General features: G+C 48.7%; 7 protein-coding genes across 7 annotated transcripts; 4 read left to right on the top strand and 3 right to left on the bottom strand.

Annotated features, from left to right (window-relative positions):
- Positions 1-812: 812 nt before the first annotated feature.
- F5891DRAFT_974990 (pyridoxal phosphate-dependent transferase) lies at positions 813-3,035 on the top strand (the record flags this gene model as incomplete). Its single annotated transcript, XM_041376482.1, has 12 exons — positions 813-948; positions 999-1,338; positions 1,388-1,588; positions 1,640-1,688; positions 1,746-1,797; positions 1,850-2,003; positions 2,053-2,098; positions 2,154-2,264; positions 2,317-2,377; positions 2,432-2,655; positions 2,714-2,908; positions 2,964-3,035. 12 exons carry the CDS (start codon positions 813-815, stop codon positions 3,033-3,035), a joined length of 1,641 nt encoding a protein of 546 aa, XP_041232819.1.
- Positions 3,036-3,500: 465 nt separating this feature from the next.
- F5891DRAFT_1000687 (uncharacterized protein) lies at positions 3,501-4,723 on the top strand. The gene is made up of 5 exons (XM_041360128.1): positions 3,501-3,691; positions 3,742-3,916; positions 3,969-4,020; positions 4,075-4,241; positions 4,290-4,723. The coding sequence occupies exons 2-4, from the start codon at positions 3,914-3,916 to the stop codon at positions 4,239-4,241; spliced, it is 222 nt and encodes a 73-aa protein (XP_041232818.1). The 5' UTR covers positions 3,501-3,691; positions 3,742-3,913; the 3' UTR covers positions 4,290-4,723.
- A 515-nt stretch (positions 4,724-5,238) lies between these two features.
- On the top strand, positions 5,239-6,505 carry F5891DRAFT_363211 (14-3-3 domain-containing protein). Its single transcript, XM_041371539.1, has 5 exons — positions 5,239-5,481; positions 5,534-5,603; positions 5,657-5,972; positions 6,024-6,367; positions 6,419-6,505. The coding sequence occupies exons 1-5, from the start codon at positions 5,476-5,478 to the stop codon at positions 6,433-6,435; spliced, it is 753 nt and encodes a 250-aa protein (XP_041232817.1). The 5' UTR covers positions 5,239-5,475; the 3' UTR covers positions 6,436-6,505.
- On the bottom strand, positions 6,429-7,963 carry F5891DRAFT_363181 (Deoxyhypusine synthase). The gene is made up of 6 exons (XM_041371538.1): positions 7,711-7,963; positions 7,179-7,652; positions 6,917-7,126; positions 6,841-6,870; positions 6,690-6,785; positions 6,429-6,637 (listed from the first exon to the last, which is right to left on the bottom strand). Exons 1-6 carry the CDS (start codon positions 7,903-7,905, stop codon positions 6,575-6,577), a joined length of 1,068 nt encoding a protein of 355 aa, XP_041232816.1. The 5' UTR covers positions 7,906-7,963; the 3' UTR covers positions 6,429-6,574.
- Positions 7,964-8,031: 68 nt separating this feature from the next.
- Positions 8,032-14,789, top strand: F5891DRAFT_362804 (uncharacterized protein). The gene is made up of 20 exons (XM_041371537.1): positions 8,032-9,417; positions 9,470-9,604; positions 9,660-9,933; positions 9,983-10,167; positions 10,217-10,721; positions 10,770-10,891; positions 10,943-11,139; positions 11,192-11,514; positions 11,560-12,020; positions 12,068-12,173; positions 12,231-12,419; positions 12,467-12,640; positions 12,688-12,793; positions 12,858-13,179; positions 13,229-13,512; positions 13,561-13,767; positions 13,816-14,115; positions 14,168-14,309; positions 14,357-14,483; positions 14,534-14,789. The coding sequence occupies exons 1-20, from the start codon at positions 8,072-8,074 to the stop codon at positions 14,675-14,677; spliced, it is 5,649 nt and encodes a 1,882-aa protein (XP_041232815.1). The 5' UTR covers positions 8,032-8,071; the 3' UTR covers positions 14,678-14,789.
- Positions 14,707-19,029, bottom strand: F5891DRAFT_1000672 (uncharacterized protein). The gene is given in 13 exon segments (XM_041360127.1): positions 14,707-14,894; positions 14,943-14,969; positions 15,025-15,195; positions 15,226-15,228; positions 15,247-16,803; positions 16,857-16,933; positions 16,991-17,301; positions 17,349-17,864; positions 17,939-18,133; positions 18,198-18,263; positions 18,312-18,488; positions 18,547-18,628; positions 18,677-19,029. The coding sequence occupies 13 exon segments, from the start codon at positions 18,799-18,801 to the stop codon at positions 14,797-14,799; spliced, it is 3,405 nt and encodes a 1,134-aa protein (XP_041232814.1). The 5' UTR covers positions 18,802-19,029; the 3' UTR covers positions 14,707-14,796.
- Positions 19,030-22,313: 3,284 nt separating this feature from the next.
- F5891DRAFT_362739 (SCA7-domain-containing protein) lies at positions 22,314-23,627 on the bottom strand. Its single transcript, XM_041371536.1, has 3 exons — positions 23,352-23,627; positions 23,239-23,301; positions 22,314-23,185 (listed from the first exon to the last, which is right to left on the bottom strand). Exons 1-3 carry the CDS (start codon positions 23,596-23,598, stop codon positions 22,473-22,475), a joined length of 1,023 nt encoding a protein of 340 aa, XP_041232813.1. The 5' UTR covers positions 23,599-23,627; the 3' UTR covers positions 22,314-22,472.
- Positions 23,628-23,857: the final 230 nt, after the last annotated feature.

The raw sequence follows: 23,857 nt of genomic DNA, 5'->3' as shown, positions 1-23,857 counted from the left end.
CTCAAGTTGCGCAACTGCACTTGCCAAGCTGACATATAAGAAACGTACGTTGTGTAGCAGGTCACTGGTAATTTGTCTGCAGCGGTCGCTGGCCTCGCTGCGACCCTCGATCAACTGTTTTCCTTAGGCTGTCCTATCGGTCTACTAATAGCTAGGGGACACTACTGAACTGTGGCCACTGCCGCGGACACACAGGAGGGCCCACCGCTGCAGTTGACTGCCAGCCGATATGTTCTGACCTGTCCCCACTGTCCATAGATGAACCACAGGCGCAAATCTTCCTGGTCCATGTTTGCGGCAGTGGCGCCGCGACAAGCGTGTCTGGTCGGCTTTTCGGCGCTGTACACCGTGGCACTATCTGAGAGTTTGAGAGTTATTCCAAACTCCAACCCGTCCTCCCGTGACTGTACCTATTTTTATTTCTTGTCTGGCATCCAGTGGACGAAACGAACAGAACGAAACGAACAGATGAAACCAGGTATAGGTAGCAATATGATTAATACCAGCCTAGGGCATATCCACTGTAAAACTTGCCCGCACTTTATCGAGCCGTACGGTGGATCCAGACATTTATTTGCCAGACATTTCTAATCGGGACTCCGTGACACCGGAAGATATTGTAATAGGCAAGTCGAGGTAAAGTGCCTCATGCACATGTGGGAGTATTGCTTACTACTACCACTACAACTCTCACTTAAGTACTATAGATGGCTATCGTCCCAATGCTAGGCTTATCGCAACCCTGACAGTCAAAGGAGACTCGTCCTCACTTAAGACCACACCAGCCCTGCACTGACTGTCATCCTGCCATCATGAGTGTCGAGAAGCGCACACAGTCTATTGATCTCTCTCACCACCTTTCCGAGTTATCAAAGGCTAGGCTAACCTCTCCATTGAAGGGGCTCATGAAGTACTTCAACCAGCCAGGAATTCTGTCCCTCGCAGGAGGTTTGCACTTCTCGTCTGTTAATTTGAATACATCTAATTTGACTTGGCAGGCCTGCCTAGTCCTGCGTATTTCCCCGTCTCTGACATTTCTGCAAATGTTTTGGTACCAGAATCATTTGCTCTCACTCCGACCGAGTCGTCCACCTCTTTGTCATGGCTATGGAAATTATTTGGTACTAGCCACAATGCAACCAAGGAGAGGACTCAGGCTGTCACCATTCCAAAGTACCCTGCCATCAAAGGGGATATCAGCCTAGCCGACTCTCTTCAATATGGCCCAGCAGTCGCACAGGCGCAGTTACAAGATTTCTTGAAACACTTCATTTCTGAGGTCTATCGTCCAGCTTTTAGGGACTGGACCGTCCTTATCGACACTGGTAATACAGATGGGTGCGTCAATCCAGTTGTTACAATATTTATTACGACAATGGTCATCTAGGTGGTCGAGAGCCGTTATGACGCTATGCAACCCCGGTGAGGGCGTACTTTGTGAAGAGTGGACTTATCCTTCCGCCATGGCATCAATGATCCCTTTCAATATCCTGCCTGTACCTGTGGCCATGGATGGATTAGGCATGAAGAGCGATGACCTCGAGAACTTGCTGTCGCGATGGGATCCAGTTTCACGTCAAATGCCAAGGTAAGGTGCTTTATAAATGCAGAATTCCGCCCGTACCTGATCCTCCCCTAGGCCTCATGTTATGTATATTGTGCCTGTCGGACAGAACCCGAGTGGTTCGGTAAGCATACCTTTGCAGCTCATCCTAGGAATTCATTCTCAAGATCGATGCATGCAGACGATGAGTGTTGCTCGCAAGAAGCAGATTTATGACATCTGTGTCAAATACGGTCAGCATACCTTTAAAGAGAAATCCGCTAGCTAAATGAACCGGGCGATTAGACGTAATAATAGTCGAAGACGATCCATATTACTTTCTTCAATTGGGCATGTACGCATTTAAAGACGACAGGTCCCCTAGTGCGACTCCTTCTGGAAAACCGTCAGCCGACGAATCTAAGCGATATGTCTCCACTCTGACCCCTAGCTTTTTAAAGTACGAGCCCTTCATTTTTTATGTTATTCTGTCTGACAGTTCGGTTTAGTTTTGACTACGAGGGACGCGTGATCCGTCTCGATACCTTCTCAAAGGTAAGGCATGGAATCTATATTTCTACTCCCATCAGGTTGATCGTCCTTTTGGCAGACCATTGCTCCTGGTAGTCGACTGGGATGGTTCACGTGCAATCCTGTCTTTGCAGAAAGGTTAGAGAGACAAGGAGAGACATCAGCTCAGTCCCCATGTGGCTTTGGACAGGTATTTGTGATGGTGTCTCGTCAAGTGATTGTAGTTAACATTGATTTTGCAGGCCGTTATAACGAAGATCTTGACGCATTGGACCTATGATGGTTACATCCGCTGGCTCAGGGGTACGTGACTGCGTCCACCTATTCGAATCACCTGAATGTCACAATTCCCATCAGGTTTGCGAACAGAATATCAGCAACGCCGCGATTTCTTCATTGATTGCCTCGCGGAGGAATTCCATTTGCACGCGGTTCCTGCAGTTGCAGGCGTCTGGGAAGGCTGCATCATGTACCAGGCATCATCCAAAGTCAAGAAGAGCACTGGTATGACCGAGAAATACTCGGCCCAGAATCGTACAATGTTTAGCTTCGTTCCCCCAGTTGCGGGAATGTTCGTATGGGTAGGTTGGCGCTCAACCTGTTTGCTTGCATGTTACGTCCATTCTAAGCTTATATCAGATGCGACTTCATCTCGACCAACATCCCTCATTCGCACCAGGAGATAGAGATACCTTGGAAACAAAGTTATGGACGAAATTAGGAGAGAATGGTGTCTTATTTGGGCCTGGATGGATGTTCGCAGCCAATGCGATGGCCGAAGACCCTGACCACAACGACTCTGGCCATTTCCGCATCAGTTTCAGCAATGTTGAGGTAAGTTTCGAATCTAATGTAACTGGGCACTTTGATAACGACATGGTTCCTGAAGTTCGCCGACCTCAAGAAAGCGGTCACTATCTTTGGACGAGTTATTCGAGAGTTCTTCCAAGAGGATTTGTAGTCGCTGTTTTAGCAGTGGTGAGTTATTTGTCTTACGCGTTCCAGGCTTTATGCACTTTCTGTAAACGTTGCGTGATAAAGTGTGACTATAGACTCAGAGCTGATAGGAAGACTATGTAGACATTCCAGTGGAAAATCATGATAGAGGTGAAGGCATTGTAGGGAGCTATCTACTTCACAATGCCTTCTTGATAGAATTCTTATAAATGTTGCATATATAGAGCATGAAGATGAGTGATTTGTACATGCTAGAACGGGGAATGTCCTGAAAACCTAGACAGTATCACCCATCTGTGCACTGTGTCAAATGTACCAATGCATGAGTACTAGTGTAGTTTACTTTTCAACTCTCTGAACTCATCCGAGTCAGGCATTTGATTTGGCTTACATGACAGTAACCGAACACTCGGAGCTCTTATATGTAGTAATACACGTGCATCATGATAATTCCCAACCAAGACAAGTGATGACTTTCAAGTCCAGCCCCGCACTGAGTGTTATCATCCTGCCATCATGAGCCTGAGTGTCGAGAAGCGCACAGTCTATCGATCTCTCTGACCACCTTTCCGAGGTATCAAAGGCCAGGACAACCTCTGTTGAAGGGGCTCATAACGTACTTCACATAGCCAGGAACTTGAACCGTGTCCCTCGCAGGAGGTTTGCACTTATCGTCTCTTAATTTGAATATATCTAATTTGACTCGACAGGCATGCCTAGTCCAGCGCATTTCCCCATCTCTGACATTTATGCAAATATGGTTTAACATTCATTTGGCAGACCATTGCTCCTGGTAGTCGACTAGGATGGTGCACGTGCAGTCTTTGCAGAGAGGTTAGAGAGACAAGGAGAGACATCAGCTCAGGCCCTGTGCGGCTTTGTATGGTATGCGTGGCGACACTTCGTCCAGTAATTGTATTTGACATTCATTTTACAGGTCGTTATATTGACGCATTGGACCTATGACGGTTGCATCCTCCGGCTCAGAGGTGTGAATAGAATATCAGCAACGTCGCGATTTCTTTATTGATTGCCTCGCGGAGGAGGTCCATTTGCATGCAGTTCCGCAGTTGCAGGCGTCTGGGAAGGCCGTACCGTGTATCAGGCATCATCCAATCTCAAGAAGAGCACCGCCGGTATCGAGAAATACTCAGCCCGGAATCATACTATGTTTAGTTTCATTCCCCCAGGTGCGGGAATGTACTTATGAGTAGGCGGTGCTCAACCCGTTTGCTCTTCCATTCTAAGCTTATATCAGATGAAATTTTATCTCAATCAACTTGATCCCTCATTCGCATCAGGTGATGAAGATACCTTGGACACAAAGTCATGGGTAAAATTACCAGAGAACGGAGTGTTGTTTAGGCCAGGTTGGGTGTTCAATGTTCATGGCCAACGCGATGATCAAAAACTCCCATAGCACTGATTCCGGTCACTTCTGCGTCTGTTTCATCAATATTGATGTACAAGTTTTAATCTCAATGCATCTGAGAGTGACCTGGTTCACCGACCTCAAAAAATCGGTCACTATCTTCGAGTTCGGATGACTCATCCGAGAGTTCTTTCAACACAAGGACTTGTTTTGGATACAGGTCAGCTGCTCGGCGTAAGCAACGACCATCATGTGGACCGAAATGTCACAGTAGACCAAGAGACCCTGACTTGAATGCCACGATCCTTACTCTCTGCAAATGGGAAGTACAGCCATCCGTGATCATGTAATGATGAACCGATCGCTTCCAAAGTCTGCATCACGTTAGTCCGAGAGTAGTCGTCGTCATGAACCATGACTTGTCTGGATATTTCTCTATTTCCATGAATTCCCACCTATTGTTGAACTCAACAAGGGTTGTCTCGATCTGACCGTTCATTGATGACATTTGCATCTCAAAGTTGCTACTCCTCCCTTCAAAATGTTGCACCGATCTGCTGCGGCAGTCTCCGATTTCGCCGCCTATCGTAAGTGACATACAGGATTGAATGAGTCCGCATCGCCGGCGAGTTGCAGTAACGTGAAGCACTGATTCCTTAAACCAGAGTCCTGTAATCACCCAGGCTCTCTATCAAATTCAAGTGCACTACTTTGTTTATTCACTGCACATGCCTCGAAGTCGGGGCGCAGCTGTTGCCACGATGAAAACACCAAATAGCCAGCGGTTCATATGTATCAGACACGAGGCGTCCCTTCTAGACTGGATGATGAACCCTGAACCCACCATTTTCACTGCCACGATCGAGACTTGCCCTATGCCCAGGGTATGATGATGGTGCCGTAATTTTTTTGGGACCTTCACAGGATGCGTCTCATCGGTCCCTTGAGGCTACAGTGAATTCAGAGACTTTTGGGCGCAAACCAGTACCCTCGTTGCCCATAACCCCATAAAAAGGCAGCGGGATGCGCAGCAACGTCTGCTGTCTGTCCCCGTCCTGTTCAATTAATACAGATGCCTGTGAGTGTTTCATTCTGGGGTGCCACAGCAGCATATCTAACCATTCTTCAAGGCACGCATAATATCCAGGGAAGAGTACCTGCTACTCGCCAAGGTCGCAGAGGAGGCGGAGCGTTATGAAGGTTTGTCCGTGCATCATTCCTACATGTTGTTCTCACCCAGCTGTTTTCATAAGACCTCGTAGCGCAGATCAAAGGCTTGACGCAGACGTACGGAGCATTGACCATCGAGGAGAGGAACCTCCTCTCCGTCGCGTACAAAAACATCACAAATTCACTTCGTAGCAGTTGGAGAGTGGTCGATTCCATGGAAAAGCTCGAGTCATCTAGACCCTCTGCACAGTCAAAGCACCAGGTCTCCTTGATCCGTCGCCAGCGTGTTCGCATTGAGAAGGAACTTACAGATGCCTGCAAAGACATCGTAAAATTGCTGAACGATAGTCTTTTGGCCACAGCCAAAGCTGGGGAAGAGACTGTGTTCTATTATAAGCTGTAAGTTCCTTCTCTGATCTATGCTGATGACCATCCGATCGTTGCGTCCAGGAAGGGTGATTACTATCGATACCTCGCCGAATTCGTGCAGCAACAAGAACGCAGTCGGTACTCGGATTTGTCACTTGCTGCATACAAATTCGCGTACAAACATGCACTTGCCATGCTGGAGCCGACACATCCAACAAGATTGGGGTTGGCTCTGAATTTTGCCGTTTACTACCACGACGTGCGGAAGAGTCCAGAGAGAGCATGTCACCTCGGCAAACATGCATTTGACGAAGCGGTCGCATGTCTAGATGATTCGTCATCGATGCAAGTCATGCGTGATTCGATGATGATCCTTCAGCTCCTGAGAGACGATCTTGTAATATGGTCCAGTGAGATGCAAAGAGGTAAAGGCTGTCTCTTGATATAATGTTCTGTCACTGATTTGAAACACATAGATGGCGTTAGCAAGTGACCCTACGCTGTAATTGTTCTTTTCCTTTTCTATAGTGTCTAGTCTAGTCTCCCGTCATGGAACCCTATTTATATCACATCACTTGTCTTGCGATTGAAGGAATGCGTTCCGATATATATCGTACAGTGCATGATGAGGGCTAATCTTGAGCAAATGTTGCAGCCACAAGAAGCGGAAATACTAGCGTCGCGTCAGCGAACACCTGGGGGTCCTCGTGAGATCTTGTTACAAGACAAAACATCAGACGAAGGCACCTTGACAGACTCCGCATCGGCACGGATTTTACCCCAGGAGACCGCCTCATCTGGCCGGGCACCAGAGTCTGAGCCATCAAATTCTTGACCTGTGTTCTATGAGCGAAGTATATCATCAAGTGTGGTCGAGTGCTTGTGTTTGAGTACCAACAATATATACAGAATAATCGGCACCATTTCGCTAGGCGGGTAAGACTTCGATTGATGCTGTGGACGATAAAACTTACTATTAGCATTGCATTGGCGATTTGATGTTTGCAAACTCCTCCACCGAGGATAATCATCCCAGCTTTCTTTGATTTTCTGGAGAGTTCGTTCAATGCCCGGATGTCGCGAACGATATCCAATATAAACCCGGGATTCCGGAAGGAATGAAAATATATCATATCCCCCAGCGAGCCGTCAGTGAGGGCGGGACAGAACACGGGTATATCGTTCTGAATTTAGGCTCAGCTGGTGCGAGTGGAAGGAAATCATGATTGCATTCACTTTATAAGCCCAATAGTAAACAGATTCTTCGTTATTAATTTCCTTTCCCAGTCGTCGAATGAATGAGCTTGGGGACCATACCTCACCGGTTGCCTGCTGTTCAGCCAACATGGTATCCAGGATGGGCAGCAGCCAGTCCTCGAACTTGCAATAATTATCGTTAGGAACGACAAGATTCCCTATCCTATTCATTCCTCGGCTCCGTAGGTCGGCGCCGTCCATATTGAAGTCGGCCAAGTAAGTCTTCCCGAGACATTTGATGAAATCCTCCTCGATCCCACCTGCAGTTGTAACAATCGCAGCAACGTGCTTGTGCTTGACGAGGTACAAAATGACCTCGCGCAAACCCGATGAAATCAGATTGGATGTGTACCCCAGAAAGATGTCACATCGTGTCTGAGCTCTGATCTCTGGAGAAAGGTAATCTTCAGACTCATCAACCGAGATGGGCTGATCAGATAGACGCCATTTCCGCTAAACGGAGTTAAATACTCAGCACATCACGTAGGCTCTGCAAAATAAAAGTACTCACCATTCTGTTAACGATGTCAATTGCCCTTCCGAGACTGCTTGCCTGAAATCCGATACGTTCGTAACTTTTAAGAAGTTCCTGAAGGGACAAATTTTTCTCGAGATCGGGCCCTTGTACAGAAATCGCAGAGTCTGAGATGGGTTCAGAAGGTTGTAGCACTGCTGCAGATGCTTCTGCAGGCACTGCAGTAGACATACTGCACAATTTGGTTGAGGGGACTCCGAGTCAGGGGAGACGAAAAATTGACTTCACGGCAAACCCCGACAATACGTGACAACACTCGAGTCGGCGTTTGGGATTCGGAATCGCTATATTCAGTAACTGCAACCTCTCTGCGAAGCAGTCACTATCCGCGTTGAATATGGTGGACGACACCGTCACTGAATCTGAAGGATCACCAACAAACTCGATGGTCGATGAGGAACTTGTCGGTGTTTGCAAGGAGAAACCCATCGTTGTGGATGCCGACGCTATTCATGAGGTTGAGGATGCACCTCCCTCTGCGGTTACTGCAGCCCTACCTGTAGATGATACAGATGAAGCTAGACCTGCGTCTTCCTCTCCGCTTTTTGAAGTAGCGGAGGAACATGTCGAAACCGCTCCTGACGTGTCTCACGTTTCTCAGCCAGAAGTTCAAAACATAGACACATTCGTGGAAGTTCCTCTCTCTTCGAAACAAGCACCGCCAACACCGCCAGAAAAGAGTCCCCGGTTGCAGCTACACAGAGGCTCCACAGACGTTAATCCCGCGACGCCAAGCAAGCCTGAAAAAGCAAATGGCCACGACGAGCCCCGACCTCAAACGCCATCTAGTGCCTACAGTTCATCATCCTCTGCGTCTCACAAACGTTCCATCACGATCTCCAAGGGTTACACCGTTTCTGTGGTTCTCATTTCTTCTGCCTTAGAGATCATTCTGGCTTCGAAGGAGGCCAAACGATCCACAGCTCTTCGCGAGAGCGCACACAATGCCTTGGAGATGATACGTGTCGGTCAAGGTGGTGATCGTCCACGTGAAATTTTTGAGCCTCTACGGCTGGCATGCGAGACACGCAGTGAGAAGCTCATGATAGCGAGTCTGGACTGTATATCCAAGCTCATCTCTTACTCGTTCTTTGCGGAGCCATCATCCGCGCAGACGCTTCCTTCCCCGCCTCCGTCACCGGCACTGCAAGGAAGACACTCGATAGCTGGTGCTTCCCAGTCTAGCCTTCCACAGCCTTCCCTGGTCGACCTTGTCGTCCATACCGTCACAACATGCCATAATGATACCTCCCCTGAAACGGTCTCTCTTCAGGTTGTCAAAGCGCTTCTCTCCATAGTACTTTCGCCTACTATCTACGTACACCATTCGTCACTATTAAAGGCAGTCCGCACGGTTTATAACGTATTTCTTCTCAGCACGGACCTAGTCAATCAAATGGTCGCTCAAGGAGGACTGACTCAGATGGTGCATCACATATTTGCGCGGTGCAGAAGTCTCGACGGAATAACCCTACGCTCACATGTCTCCTCCGACACGCTGACATTAATTCCGGCATCAGGATCGCCCAGGACTGACATCCAAAATAGTGCAGTGGAGAATTTGACGGCAGAGGCGTCGCCATCGGAATCTGCCGTTGACATGACCTTACATCCTGGCGTCTCTATCCCCCCTTCATCTGTTCATGATCCTGACGTTGCGCAAGAAACAATCAGTCACGCGCTGTAAGCTTATGTTCCGTAACACTCATTGATAATTATTCAAACATGTCTTCAGCCCAGCAACACATGAGGCCGCAGAAAATGAACACACTGCAAGGGAGCTGAGCACGCATGATATGTTTATAAAGGACGCGTTCTTGGTTTTCCGAGCCTTGTGCAAATTGACAATGAAGCCCTTGAACACAGAGAGGTATGCTTTTATTGTTTATTATTATTTAGGGTGGTGGTGCTAATATCTGGCGCAGCGAGCGTGATCTCAAATCTCATGCAATGAGGTCTAAACTCTTGTCCCTGCATCTCGTGCTCACCATCCTTAACTCACATATGGCACTATTCATTGATTCGAAAGCCATAATCTACTCTTCTTCCACGAATGAGGCAACTACTTTCGTTCAGGCTGTCAATCAATACCTTTGCCTCAGCTTGAGCCGCAACGCAGTTAGCCCCGTGCCTCAAGTGTTCGAAGTCAGCGTGGAGATTTTCTGGCGAGTATTATCAGGAATGCGGACGAAGCTCAAGGTACTACCATTATCCATGAACTGTACATGACTAATTTGCATATGCACAGAAAGAGATCGAAGTCCTACTGCACGAAATATTCGTTCCTATTCTGGAAATGAAGAGTTCAACTCTCAAGCAGAAGGCTGTAATCATTGGAATGCTCTCCAGGCTTTGCCAGGACCCGCAGGCATTGGTAGAGATATATCTCAACTATGACTGCGACAGCGGAGCTATAGATAATATATACGAGCAGTAAGTGTCAGGATGAAAGATCCAAGCTGCAGGCTAATATGATGGTCAGCCTCATGAACATTATATCCAAGATTGCTACATTACCGTATACTTCCTCGCAACAAAAGACGAACGACCCTGCAAGCCCGGCGCTCCCACCACAGACCAAAAGCTCAGCGTCGACGGCGCATGTGTCAGGCGCACTAGCTGTATCCGGCACCATGGACACGTCCACTATGGGCCTTTCCGAGGGGCAACTTAGAAGGCAGGGTCTCGAATGCTTGGTGGCTGTTCTTAGATCTCTTGTGACTTGGGGAACAGCCGCTGGGAAAACACCTGCGGAATCCGCAACTGCGGATACTGCCTCAAGAAGTCAGATCGGGGAAGAGGTTGCGGCTGATGCTATGACACCTGATCCTTCATTAGATGGGTTGATTGCTTCCGCTGGAAGCACAGAAGCCTTTCGGCAATCAACTCCGGACATTGCAGATGATCCCTCCAGGTTTGAGAGTGCCAAGCAAAAAAAGACCACCCTGCTCGAGGGTATCAAGAAGTTTAACTTCAAGCCCAAACGCGTTCGTCATCTCACTATTTACAAACTAGTAAAGTTAATTTCCTCTTAGGGCATTCAATTCTTGGTCGAGACGGAGCTCATTCCAGGCTCGTCGCCTCGTGATATCGCAGGGTTTTTATTAACCACTGATGGCCTCAGCAAAAGTATGATTGGCGAGTACCTTGGTGAAGGGTAAGTATCTTCAATACATCATCATCCATAACGATTCTCACTGTATTGCAGAGATGAATACAATGTTGCTATCATGCATGCTTTTGTCGACTTTCTGGATTTCAGGAATTTAGGCTTCGTAGATGCTGTTCGTGTGTTTTTGCAGGCATTCCGCCTTCCTGGAGAAGCTCAGAAGATCGATCGTTTCATGCTCAAGTTCGCGGAACGCTACATCGCCGGAAACGCTCAGACGCCCTTCAAGAATGCAGGTTTGTGGACATCTGGCTAATTTGTTCGGATCATTTACCTGCCATCGAATAGATGCCGCCTATATTCTCGCGTATTCTATCATCTTGCTCAATACCGATGCTCACAGTCCCCAAATTAAACATCGCATGACTAAAGCTGACTTTATCAAGAACAACCGTGGTATTAACGACGGAGAGAGTCTTCCGGAGGAATTTTTGAGCGCCATTTTTCACGACATCCAGGGTAATGAGATTAGGATGAAAGACGAAGTTGACGCCGCAATCAACTTGCCCTCCACGGGTCCTGGTCTTGCCAATGTGTTAGCGAACGTGGGGAGGGACCTTCAAAAGGAAGCATATGTCATGCAGTCCAATGGCATGGCCAACAAGACTGAAGTAAGTTGTCAGTCTTCTGATTGAACGTGGATTGATCTCTTGTAGGCACTCTTCAGAACGCTTATGCGCTCTCAACGAAGAGGATCTCGTGCTGGAGACCAATACTTTAGCGCGTCACACTTCATTCATGTTCGTCCGATGTTTGAGGTGGCATGGATACCCTTCTTAGCTGGATTGTCCGGCCCGCTTCAAAATACGGATGACCTTGAGATAGTCGATCTCTGCTTAGATGGATTCAAGAATGCCATTCACATAGTTTGCTTCTTCGATTTGGACCTCGAACGCAATGCGTTTGTTAGTACCCTTGCGAAGTTCACATTCCTCAACAACTTTGGAGAAATGAAGACTAAGAATATGGATGCTATCAAGACGTTGCTAGATATCGCGGTCAACGAAGGCAACAATTTGAAAGGGTCGTGGCGCGACGTGCTGTCGTGTGTGTCACAGCTGGAACATATGCAACTTATCAGCGGCGGTGTGGAAGTTCCGGACAGCGGGAAGAAAGGGTGGGTGATTTGTACATATACACCACTGTTGACTGACTATTCCTTAGTCGATCTAAGAAGCTTCCAGCAGAAGAACTTGCCAACGAAAGCAGGTCGACTCACATCACCGTGGCAGCAGATATGGTCTTTTCACTCAGCCACTACCTGTCTGGCGTGAGTTCTTCCTAATCCAATTCGCCTGCTTCGTGATGTTGACTTATTGATTTATAGACTGCTATTGTGGATTTCGCGAGGGCTCTTTGTGATGTTTCATGGGAGGAGATTCAATCGTCTGGAATATCACAACATCCTCGTTTGTTCAGTCTGCAAAAGCTTGTAGAGATATCATACTACAACATGAACCGTATCCGTCTCGAGTGGTCGAATCTCTGGGATATCTTAGGGGAACATTTCAACCAGGTAATATGTTGAACAGTCCGACATAAACACATACTCACACTTTGCAGGTTTGCTGTCACAGCAATCCCCACGTCGGTTCCTTTGCCCTGGATTCTCTCCGTCAGTTATCAATGCGATTTTTGGAAAAGGAAGAGCTGCCCCATTTCAAGTTCCAGAAGGACTTCCTCAAGCCCTTCGAATACACGATGGTTCACAATGCCAATCCTGATATTCGCGATATGGTACGCAGTGTATCAGCCAATTCTTATGATACTGACATTCTCGACAGGTTTTGCAATGTCTCCAACAAATGATACAAGCCAGAGTACAAAATATGCGGTCAGGATGGCGTACACTCTTTGGTGTCTTCTCTGCTGCTTCAAAAGTGCTAACTGGTGAGGACGAATGCTCAACGCCCCCGCTTGGTGTAACATTCTGATCATCCTCCTCTCACCTCAGAACGTATTGCGAATTCCGCATTCGAAATCGTGACGAGATTGAACAAGGAACATTTCACTGCCATTGTCCGCCATGGTGCTTTCGCAGATCTGACTGTTTGCATCACCGAGTTTTGCAAGGTCAGCAAGTATCAGAAGATAAGTTTATTAGCAATTGGCATGTTGCGTGGTGTTATTCCGGTCATGCTCACCTGCCCTGAGTGTGCTCTGAGTCCGGGGGTTGGACCTCAAGGCGACGACATCATGATTAGGTTCTGGTTCCCTGTCTTATTCGGGTTCTATGACATCATAATGAACGGGGAGGACCTTGAAGTACGACGTCTGTGAGTCCTTTCCTGGTCTGAACTTTTTCCAGGCTCACCTGACGTACAGCGCACTGGATTCTCTGTTTTCGACGCTGAAAACCTATGGATCATCTTTCACTGTGGAATTTTGGGACACAGTTTGCAAAGAAATACTTTTCCCGATCTTCGCCGTTTTGAAGTCGAGTCAAGACATGTCTAGATTCAACACTCAGGAGGATATGAGCGTGTGGTTGTCAACTACGATGATTCAGGCATTACGTGACCTCATCGACCTCTATACGTTTTTCTATGATACCCTGGAGCGCTTCCTCGACGGATTATTGGAGCTTCTGTGTGTTTGTATCTGCCAAGGTAGGCTGATGCGGTGCTGCCGAGCGCTTACTCATATATTCAACGCAGAAAACGACACCTTGGCTCGTATTGGGACATCGTGTCTGCAACAATTTCTGGAAAATAATGTGCAGAAGCTCAGCGCCGCTCAGTGGGAACGGGTGGCGGCTACTTTTGTAAAGCTTTATAGAACAACTACTCCCCACCAACTTTTCGACGACAGTCTACGTGAGGAGATGGACGGAGGCACTGTGTCAGATCTTCCAGATACCAACGGTATGATCCGTGTATGGACAATTTGCACAAGCTAATTCACTTTCAAAGATTCTAATGACCAAGCAATCATCCCAGCCCCATTGTCTCCCACCGGTGACCAGCCTCAGCCTCAACAAGTCAAGCACACACTTGGTGACCGACGTCGCATTTTCAAACAGATAATTGTCAAATGTGTTCTTCAGCTACTACTAATTGAAACTACCAATGATTTGCTCCGGAACGATGCTGTCTACACTACTATCCCTCCAGAACAGCTTCTACGTCTTATGGGGGTCCTGGATCATAGCTATCAGTTCGCTAGAATGTTTAATGACGATAAAGAGTTGCGTACTGGACTCTGGAAAGTTGGTGAGTGTGTTTCTGGTGGTGCTAGTAGATCTCTCCTAATTACCGTCATAAGGATTCATGAAGCACCTGCCTAATCTCCTTAAACAAGAGTCCAGCAGTGCAGCAACTTTGGTGCACATCTTACTTAGAATGTACTTTGATGAGCGCCCAGAGCACCAGAACGCACGCCCTCAGATTGCTGAACGCCTTTTGCCGTAAGTGCGATATCAACTCTGTATTCCTTATTTGACCCAGATGGTAGTCTTGGTTTGAGCGTGCTACAGGACTACATTAAGCTGCGCGCTGATACACAGGCCAAGAACATAACCGCTTGGACACCTGTTGTTGCAGAGATATTAGATGGGTTCTGTCGTTTTGACAATAAGGCTGTATGTGATGCCTTGGAATTCATATTTTCTCTGCTGACCGAGATATGCAGTTCGTTAGATATCTTCCAGCGATTTATCCGTTGGCAACCGGGCTGCTTGCTCGTGATGTGGCACCGGAAATCAGACTGGGACTGAAGATGTACTTCGAGAGAGTTGGACGGATCCAAGGCATAGTGGTAGTAGAGGCATCGTAGCTCATTGTTTAGTTCTCCTAGAATTGATTACTCGTACAACATTTAAGTCCAGGTTCAATTATATATTTTCATCCAAAGCATTGTAATCTCGTCAAAGAAAGCAACAATTAACACTAAGTCTAGTATCCCGTATATCCATTCGGTTGAAATCCGTTGTTAGGTTGAAATCCCCACCCAGTCGTTTGTGGGACAAATCCTGTGGGTTGAGGCGCGATAGCTGGTGATGTTAGTCAGTCCTCATTACATCAACCTGGACAAAACTCACGATTTACGCGCAGAGCATCATATGTCTCTGAGATTATCGATCAGATATCACGAATGCATAATCACAGCATGGTGGCACTCACCTGCCTGCTGGGGTCCGGAATACTCATTTCCACTGGCAAACGTTCCCGATTTCATCTGAGCAAATATGTTTGCTGGCGTTGTGTTAGAATCAGTGTTTGACTGAGAGTATGAAGGTGGTGGGGAAGAGACCACATTGTTGAATGGAGACTGGGCAAACACTCCTGTTGGGTCTAATCGAGCTTAATTAATTGTCAAGAAAATCGCACAGTAGGACTTACTTGGTTGCACCTGTTGCATTGTGGTATTCTGGAATGACGGGCGAGCGCCATATGTGCCAAAAGGCCCCCCGAACATACCGGTTGGTTGCGAGAGCAGTGGTCCCGATGTCGGTAATCCTGTGGGCTGTGATAAGAGTGGTTGTGATGTACTGGGAAAGCCCGTTGGTTGCGCTGACAGGAATGGAGGTGGGGCTTGACCCTGGAAAGGCGACGCGCTGAATGGGCGCGTTGGTACAAAGTTGTTGAACCCTGTGGTAGTGGGTATAAGGGGCTGCAACAGACTTTGATTGGCCGGAACAGGAGCGAATGGCCCACGAGGGCCTTGTGCACCTGTTTGCTGGATCTGCAGATGTTGCCCGATGGGTGTAGGAGAAGAACCAAGGCCGGTATTGTATGAGACAGGTGGCTGTGGAGACACTACCGGTGGACTTGACGCAGCAGGAGGCGGGGCAGGCGCTGGGGATGGAGAAGGACGGCTTGTTTTCAACTGACTCAGGCGCGCAAGCTGGTCGAAGATGTCAGCATCAGTTTTTGCGAGGCCATTGCCAGTTGTTGCAACCTGTACTGGCGCCACTGGTGGAGGAGGGGGTGGCGCCGGTGCAGCGAGCACAGCCGAGACAGGCGCAACTGCAGATGCAGTAGCCGGTGGTGCCGATGGTGCACGATAACTAGCAGCCAAAGGCTTAGACCCTGGTCTGTTCGTCCAAGCATCGTCTTCAAAGCCACTAGTAACGGGCACCGTTGAGCTTGACCTCTGAGGTGGCTGCACAGGCGTGATAGTGGCGGGACTCATGACGAGAGGTGAGTCAGTCCGTTTAATCTGGTCAGAAGCAGAGCTAATGGCGTTGAGGTCGACGGACGGCGGTGGCAGAGACCTGCTAGGTTGCGGTCTCCCGCGGCGTTGGGTATTATTCTTGAGAACGCCTCCTGGACCAGCAAAGAGGTTGGGCGCAGGACTTGATGAACCTTTACTCCTCGTGCCATTCTCCTCTTCTTGTAGCTGCCGTGCCAGTTCTTCGTCGCGAATAAGCTGTTCCTGTGACGTGTCCTTCTTAGGTTTTGCAAACTTCAACTGGATATGCTTTGTAACGCGAATAATGTCGCCCTCGCGCAAGCCCAGTGAACGCATTGTGGACTCGGTAGTGTCTGGGAGGATTGCCTCATCAATCTTGTCACGTTCGAAGGAGGCCGCATATCGCGTGCAATCGTCAATGTCGCAGCCTGCATTCAAGAAGAACTCGAACCAGTCCGTCTGCAGCTTCTTGGGCTGCGTTGACATGGTGGCCCGCCGTACAACTTCCTTTTGCTTGAGCGCAAGTGGCTGGTCGTCATCATCGGAGTGACGGCGTGGCGCTGCAGGAGGGTTATCATTCTTGGCATTAAGTCGCTCAACATAACGTATGTCCTCGAGGGACATCTTCTCCGAGGGGACCTCGATGACAACACCGTTGACTTTGTGTAGACGTAGCTTGCCGTTAGAGTACCCAAGAAAAGCAGCTTCGACACGGAACTGGCCACTGCGGTCGTGCCATATACGTGTAGACTCTGCGGAAGGTATACCTGAAGTCGATTGACAGGTTAAAAGAGATTGAAGGTCATCGTGAAACACTCACTCTTGTGAGCATCGCTTGAGCTACGTCCTGCGCTAGACGTCGACTCTCTGGGGTTCGCTTGCGAGGTCGGAGGACGACTGAGATATCAATATATCAAAAAAAGGGTTCAAGCATAGGCTGAGGGCGACACCTACGGCGACGAACTCTGTCCCCTTTCTGCCCTCTGTTGAGCACGCTTTGCAGCCTCCTGACGCTTCCTACGCTCTGCTTCGGCGGCGGCGGCAGTTTCCTCCTTTTCGCGTCGTTTCCTATCAACCTCCGCCGCTGCAGCAGCAGCCTTCGCGCGTTGTTCCTGCTCCTTCTTCTTTCGCTCCTTTTCCGTACGTTCACGTTCGCGTTCCCTTCGCTCTTCCTCTTTCCTCTCAGCCTCGAGACGCTCTTGCTCTTCGCGCTCGGCAGCACCATCATCTTCTGGCTCAGTAGTGACAGATGCCCCGCCAGTGCTCTGGGTATGATATCAGTGAGTGACTCTCATGCTGACTTAGGACTGACCTCGAGATACGATGCAGGTACAACTCCCTCAATTCCATGTTCATTTCTGCACTTCCACCACTCTTCGCCCTCCTTCTCGATGATCCAGAGCCGCTCACCCTCCTGCACGCTCAATTCATCTGAGCCCGTGCCCTCGAAGTCATATAATGCGACGGCAGGCTCGCCATCATCAATACCTTGCCCATCTTCCTCCGCCTCTTCCTCTTCCTCGGAGGAGGATTCGCGTGGCGGTATAATTGCAGGAGATTCCTCCGCGAAGCGCACAGAAGCGCCGTTCTTCCTTACCGGACTGCTCACTTCCGAGCGCGGCGGCGGAGAGATGACAGCATGTTGATCGGCGGACGCAAGTGTACAAGAAGTCTCCAGCTTCTCGACAACAGCATCAGCCGTGTCTTTACTTCGAACATGAAAATGCAACTTTGTCGCACTGGGCCCGCCCATGTCAATATGCACGTGCTTGTACTTCTCCACGGATATGTCTCCAACGTCAGATATTTGCCATTTCTGCACTGGAGTCTACGCGATGCAAGTGAGTTCGAATACTCAATTCGGGAGATGATTATACGAATAATAGAGGATTTGGGGCATACCTTGTCTGATTCACTTGCGAAGAAGAGGGAGCCATTGCCAACGCCGAGAGTACCCTTCTTCTTCTTGCCTTTCTTGTCCACTTCAGACACAGACCAGGTCTTGATCTCGTCGCTCACACGAGCTTGGGCTTTGGACTGGGCAACTCTGTCAGCAGGATCCACATACACGCTCAAGGGACGAGCTGGGGGTTCCGGCTAGGTATGTTGCAGAGAATATGTCAGTGAAGGACTTTGCTAACTTCTTGAATTATCGACGCACCGATGGCGGAATGATAATTTGAGGTGCTACAGAAGCCGGTGCTGGTGTGCTTTCCGCACCAGTAGTCTTCGTGCGAGATAAATATGAGGCAACGTGTTCGATGCAGATGCATACCTCTTCAACATAGTTTCCTGGTACAAAGCCAGCTTTGCCGCCCTGCTTACTTTGAACGAGTATCCAATCTTCTTCACGGTCAAAGACCATTAGAACCTCGTCCTCCTTGATAGACAGCTCTCCAGGTGCAGCGGAATTATAGTCATAGATAGCTTTGACAAGAGACATGTGTTCAGCCTAGTCCCGCATCCATCTATCAGACAGGCTGTGAATAAGGTAAGAATATGAAACGGACCTGCTCAACATAGGCAGCAGGGACGAGGCCAGATGGACTATCTTCCTCCTGTGATCCACCTTTTATCTTGACTTTCCACCAACTTTGTATAGCATGAGCGTTAGACCAAGAGCAAGCCATAACTACTTACTCATCATCAGTACGTTCAAGGAGAAAGACAATTTGGTTCTCAGTGATCGCAAGCTCCTCTTCTGACTGGGGCTGGTAGTCATAAGAGGCCTTGAGGACTGCGAGATATTCCTCGTGTTCTGACATCAGCGGTGAACGGTACGAGGTTCAAACTTAAATGTTGGGAATCGGGAAAGTGTCACGGCGTCTGCGGGGCTGCGTATGCTGCTACTTTAGGAACACTCTGTTGATATTACTCTGCAGTGGGAGAAAGACCTATATAATATGTTAGTTATGATCAGTTATTAGGCAGAAACGGCAGCGGGCGTTGGAAACTTGGAAAACGAGGCGAGGCAGTGGGTAGAGTGACGGAGATGGCAAAGGTGAGATAATTGCTTCACGTGACGTCCCGGGCGGTGAACTTCCTGACTCAGAGCTAGTTCGGTAACCCAAGGTAAAGTAAATTTGCCAACTTCAAGGATGATGTAAGGTCGGCACAGTAGCTTCCGGTTTGGAGACCGACATCGGAGCTTGAACTTCCTTTGATCCCATGTCTAGCTATCACACACCCCAGCATACGACTCAAGATCTATGCAATCGGAACAACATCTGGGCTAGTGTCATATCGATAGTGTTATCAGCTCAAGTCCACATCCTCTCCATGGCTCAGGAGTCATCTCATACTACTACAGAGAGGGCTGTTTGGACCGACACAGAGGTTGATCAGTTTCTCCTCTACCTATCCAACAATCGGGACAAGATCGGTGATGCTGGCAACTTCAAAGATGTGACGTACAATGGCGCTGCAGAGGCTATTGCTGAGTACCTGGAGCATGGTCCAGCGAAGAGTGGGGCAATGTGTAAGACAAAATGGGCGTCAGTAAGTCCTATCAATATATAATTTATTTATAGACTTGATAATAGATTGTGTAGTTAAAGCAGACTTTCAATGCTATTCAGAAGTATCGCCAGCAGTCTGGTGTCCACTGGGACAATATTAGAGGGGCAAATGTCGAGGGTGAGGCTTCAACCTCAGTATGGAATGAATATGTTTCCAAGAAGGTACGTCAAGTTCACTAATGCTATTTCATGCGTCTCACTGTTTGATAATAGGGAAATTCAGTCATGCGCCCTTTTCGTGCATCGGGATGGAGACACTACGAGCAAATGGACGGCATAATACCACGAGGCAGTGGCGCCCGAGGGCGCACAGGGTACCAACCCAATATAGCTCTCCCCCCTCCCTTAAGCTCAAGCTCCAGTCCTAGCGTACCCGCAGGTGAACACAATACCATGATTGGTCCCATTATTGCCACATCTAGTGCTGGTGTTGCTGGTCCTAGCACCGCCCCTGCAGCAGCTGCCCTCACTTCTACACCTGCTTCTCCATCCTTCATGCCTCCTCCTACTTCTCCGTCCTTCATGCCTCCTCCTGCTTCTCCGTCCTTCATGCCTCCTCCTGGCAAACGTTCTCACACCGACATGGAGCTGACCGCCTCATCTGCATCTACCTCAGTTTCTCAAATGCAAATGCCGCCTCCCTCCGAGTCGAGCTCTATCAAAAGAGCGAAGACAGTATCAGGCCGCGCATCAGGCCGTGGATCAGGAGGCCATGCACAGACTCAGGGCGGTTCCACCAAGAACACTAACACGTTGGACACCAAGATATCGAAGGCCACCACAGCTGTAGCCGTGATGGGATTCCAGAGCTCTGTCAATCGCTTGACAGATGTAATTGCTGAGCGCATGGTCTATCCTGAGGATCGGGTAATGGACCAGCGCTCGAGGGCCATGCAGATGTTGCAGGTTGAGGATGCAGAGTTGCCGTTCGCAGAGCGGCTTATAATACAACAGGTTTTTTCTATGGACCCTGCAGCTACTGACATATACACACAGACTGCTGACAAGGAGATGCGCCGTGCTTTTATTCTTTCCACAGCCCAGCGGTTGGGACTTCAACTTCCTGCGCCTGGTAGTTAGTATACTCATGTAAAATGCGCTATTGACACAACATATGATGATAATGCAGTAGTTGAAGCATGGTAATGCAAACATCTTGTGCTTTGATGGCGGCGGATACATGAGAGTCGTGCTACAGTGCTACATATCATTGTCAGAATCTTCAAAGGAGTCATCTAGCAGGCCCCGCTGCTGCAAAACAGTCTGATAATCTTCCCACATGCAGCGCGCAATACGATTGCGCACTTCCTTCATGCCTCCCGCTCCGTCAAACTCCTCCTCATCATCGGGGATCCCTTGGTGCTCCGGGTTGTCGTAATCGAAGTGTTCATTGTCGTCGTCCGGGAGCACGTTGTCGTCAGGGTTGTGAGTCGATATGAAATTGTGAATCGCGCATAGCGCAGCAGGTATACGTGCCTGGATGGTCATAGGATATTCAGGTGAGAGCAACAGAATACGAAAACGGCGTTTTAACACGCCAAAGATCCGCTCAATCACATTTCGAGCGGATGAGTGTCGCAGATTGAAGAGCTCTTCTTTGGTTGTTGGTCTGCAAACATAGAATAGTTATTAAAAAACCTAAAATATAAAATAAATAAAACATACCTAAGATTAGCACGTCCCCATTCAGCCAAATGATAACGGACACTGCGGTAGGGGACTAAGAGCTCGTCACACAAAGGGAATCCCGCATCCGCTAAGAAATATTTGCCGGGAGGGATATACAAACTGCCTGAACGAGCCTCGTCATAGAGGCGTGCGTCTGTGGCGGATCCCTCCCAGCCAGTGAGAGCGTAGGAGAATTTGAGGTTGAAGGTGCAGGCGAATAGACAGTTTTGAGAAATAAAACCTTTGCGATTACGATACGAGGGGCGATCAGATGATGAGGGGCGAGCATGGATGTGGCTGCCGTCGATCGCACCGATAGCGTCCTTGAAGTAAGGCCAGAATTTTGGATTGTTACGGATGTTGCTGGAGATGTCATCGGTGTCGTTGGGAGAACATACGTATGTTGTGTAGAACGGGGGGGACGCAAAGATAAACAAGATCTTCCGGAAATACCTGGAATTATTTGTGAGCTCATCATAAATAACATTAAAAACAAACTTACTTTGAGATGGTGTCGTTTGACCGTTGAAAACGCTCCCCGACATGACGGATCGTTAGCCCTGTAACGCACGTATATAGAAAGATGGCAAGTTGCTCTTCGAGCGAAACGTGGCGTGAGCTAGCATAACCCAAAACACGAAGTTCGGCTATGAGCGCGTGAAAGACATCTGCATGCATGCCAAGTTCGCATCGCATACGATCCGGGTGACCAGTGATGAGTTCCATGACCCATTCTTCACCTGAGAGGGCCGATGTGTGGTATGCCTCAGGTACAGAGTCCTGAAGCAATGAGTGCGTAGCAGTCAGAAGGACACTGACGAGTAGTGCAATGTGACGTAGGATTCGCATATGATTCTGCCGACGGCCTGCAGCTGGCGGCTGAACAGCCTGGGCTTGAGCGAGTTGTTGGAGCAAGGGGTCAATGGTATCCATAATCTATCCCTAAAGCAATGAGCGCGATGGATAACAAGTCCTACTAATATTGATATCATAAGGTTGAAACTCAGCTATCGGCACCTACTGTGCCGGCCTTACATCATCCTTGAAGTTGGCAAATTTACTTTACCTTGGGTTACCGAACTAGCTCTGAGGATCTACTACTGCTACAGCTACACGTACATATATGCTAAGAACGACAATAATGATAGCTCGAAAAATAAACCAATAATTGGCACAGTACAATGTCCCAATAATCCGTATAATATGTTGTAGATGATATAAATGGCGACAACAGCGGCAGGGTGACGCATCTACCCAAGCGCCATGCTAGACACAGTTGCTGCGATGCTACTACGTCCGCTGGGCGGAATGAGCGCACTCGCAAGCAGCTCTCGGCAATTTCGCAGGCGCTCTCTCCGCAATACAAACCACGAACTCTCCGATGATGGGACAGCCAATGGCACTCCAATGATCCCACGCGCCTGTGCACTCTGCACGGCCTTCACCAGCGAGTCGACCTCTGCTTCTGAGTCAAGATCATCCAAGTTTTCAGCAGCTTCATCGACATCCAGTTGTGTGGCAGCAGTGCCTAATGTATTCGCCTTCCTACCAGGCTTCTTCGGTATGCCCTTCCCTTCCAGTCCAGCTGCTAATGCAGCCTCCTGCGCGAGGCGCTTCTTCTCCGCCTTCTCCTTCTCGCGCTTCTCCTTCTTCTCTGCTTTCGTCTCCTTCTTCACCGGCTCTACCCAGTTAGGATTATTCGCACGGTTCCACTCGAGCAAAAGCTCATCATACGCCTTCGAGCGACCCTGAACAGCGCGCTTCGCACCCATGGAATGAGCTTTGCACGTGAGGGAGCGCGAGCAAGGGAGGCCTTTATCATTGATTACCCCACATTGCTTGTCATAGTCCACGGGGCCTTTAGTACGCCCCTTTGTTATCTTAGTCTTCTTTTTAGACGGCTCGCCGGCTTCATCCCCGTCCTCGCCGTCTGCAGCCCGCTTCTTGCCTTTCTTCGGCTCAACTTGATGGGGCTGATTATATATGATGAAAGGAAAATATATCAGGAGACAGTACCTTCGCTATCTGCCGTTTTGCCCTTCACCCATTTCTTCCCTGAACGGATGTCGTTACAGTTGCCTAACTGCGCATGAGCTAAATATCTGGTAGTTGTAGAAAGCATGACATACTGATGTGTTCTGAAATGGCGCTACGCAAGATAGGCTTGTCACAGTCTGCGCAACGCACAACACCGATGTCAGCACGTAGTGGTTGGGCACCAAATATTTTCATGTCGCGGGCAGAGAGCCACGATGTTGGCGGAGGAGGTAGACCGGTAACTTCAGGCGTGTTTGGAGACTCCGCGCGTGGTGGGCTGAGAGCATCCCATGAAAATGGAGAGGGGGAATGACTCGTCCGCTTGAGTTTGAGCGTCATGGCTGAAGCTATGAGGCTGCCAGTGCACCAGAAAGGAAGGCAGATGTGACCTTTGGTCACGTGATTAGCGCGTTTCAGATTTATTGTGGACCGGTGGTCAAAACGTCAATCTGTGGTCGTAACAAAACAATAAACTCGCACACAACTACATGATCGTACATAATAGATGAAAGCACTCAAAGCATAACAAATAGGTCCACAGCGTAGTTCTATTATTACAACTACTGCAATCGTTAGGGAGTCTGGGCTTCTGATTTCT

Source organism: Suillus fuscotomentosus (assembly GCF_016647785.1).
Source record: "Suillus fuscotomentosus strain FC203 chromosome Unknown F5891scaffold_3, whole genome shotgun sequence".
In the NCBI taxonomy this organism is placed as follows: domain Eukaryota; kingdom Fungi; phylum Basidiomycota; class Agaricomycetes; order Boletales; family Suillaceae; genus Suillus; species Suillus fuscotomentosus.
The sequence above is the reverse complement of the archived record's forward strand: the minus strand, read 5'-3'. Positions and strand labels throughout refer to the sequence as shown.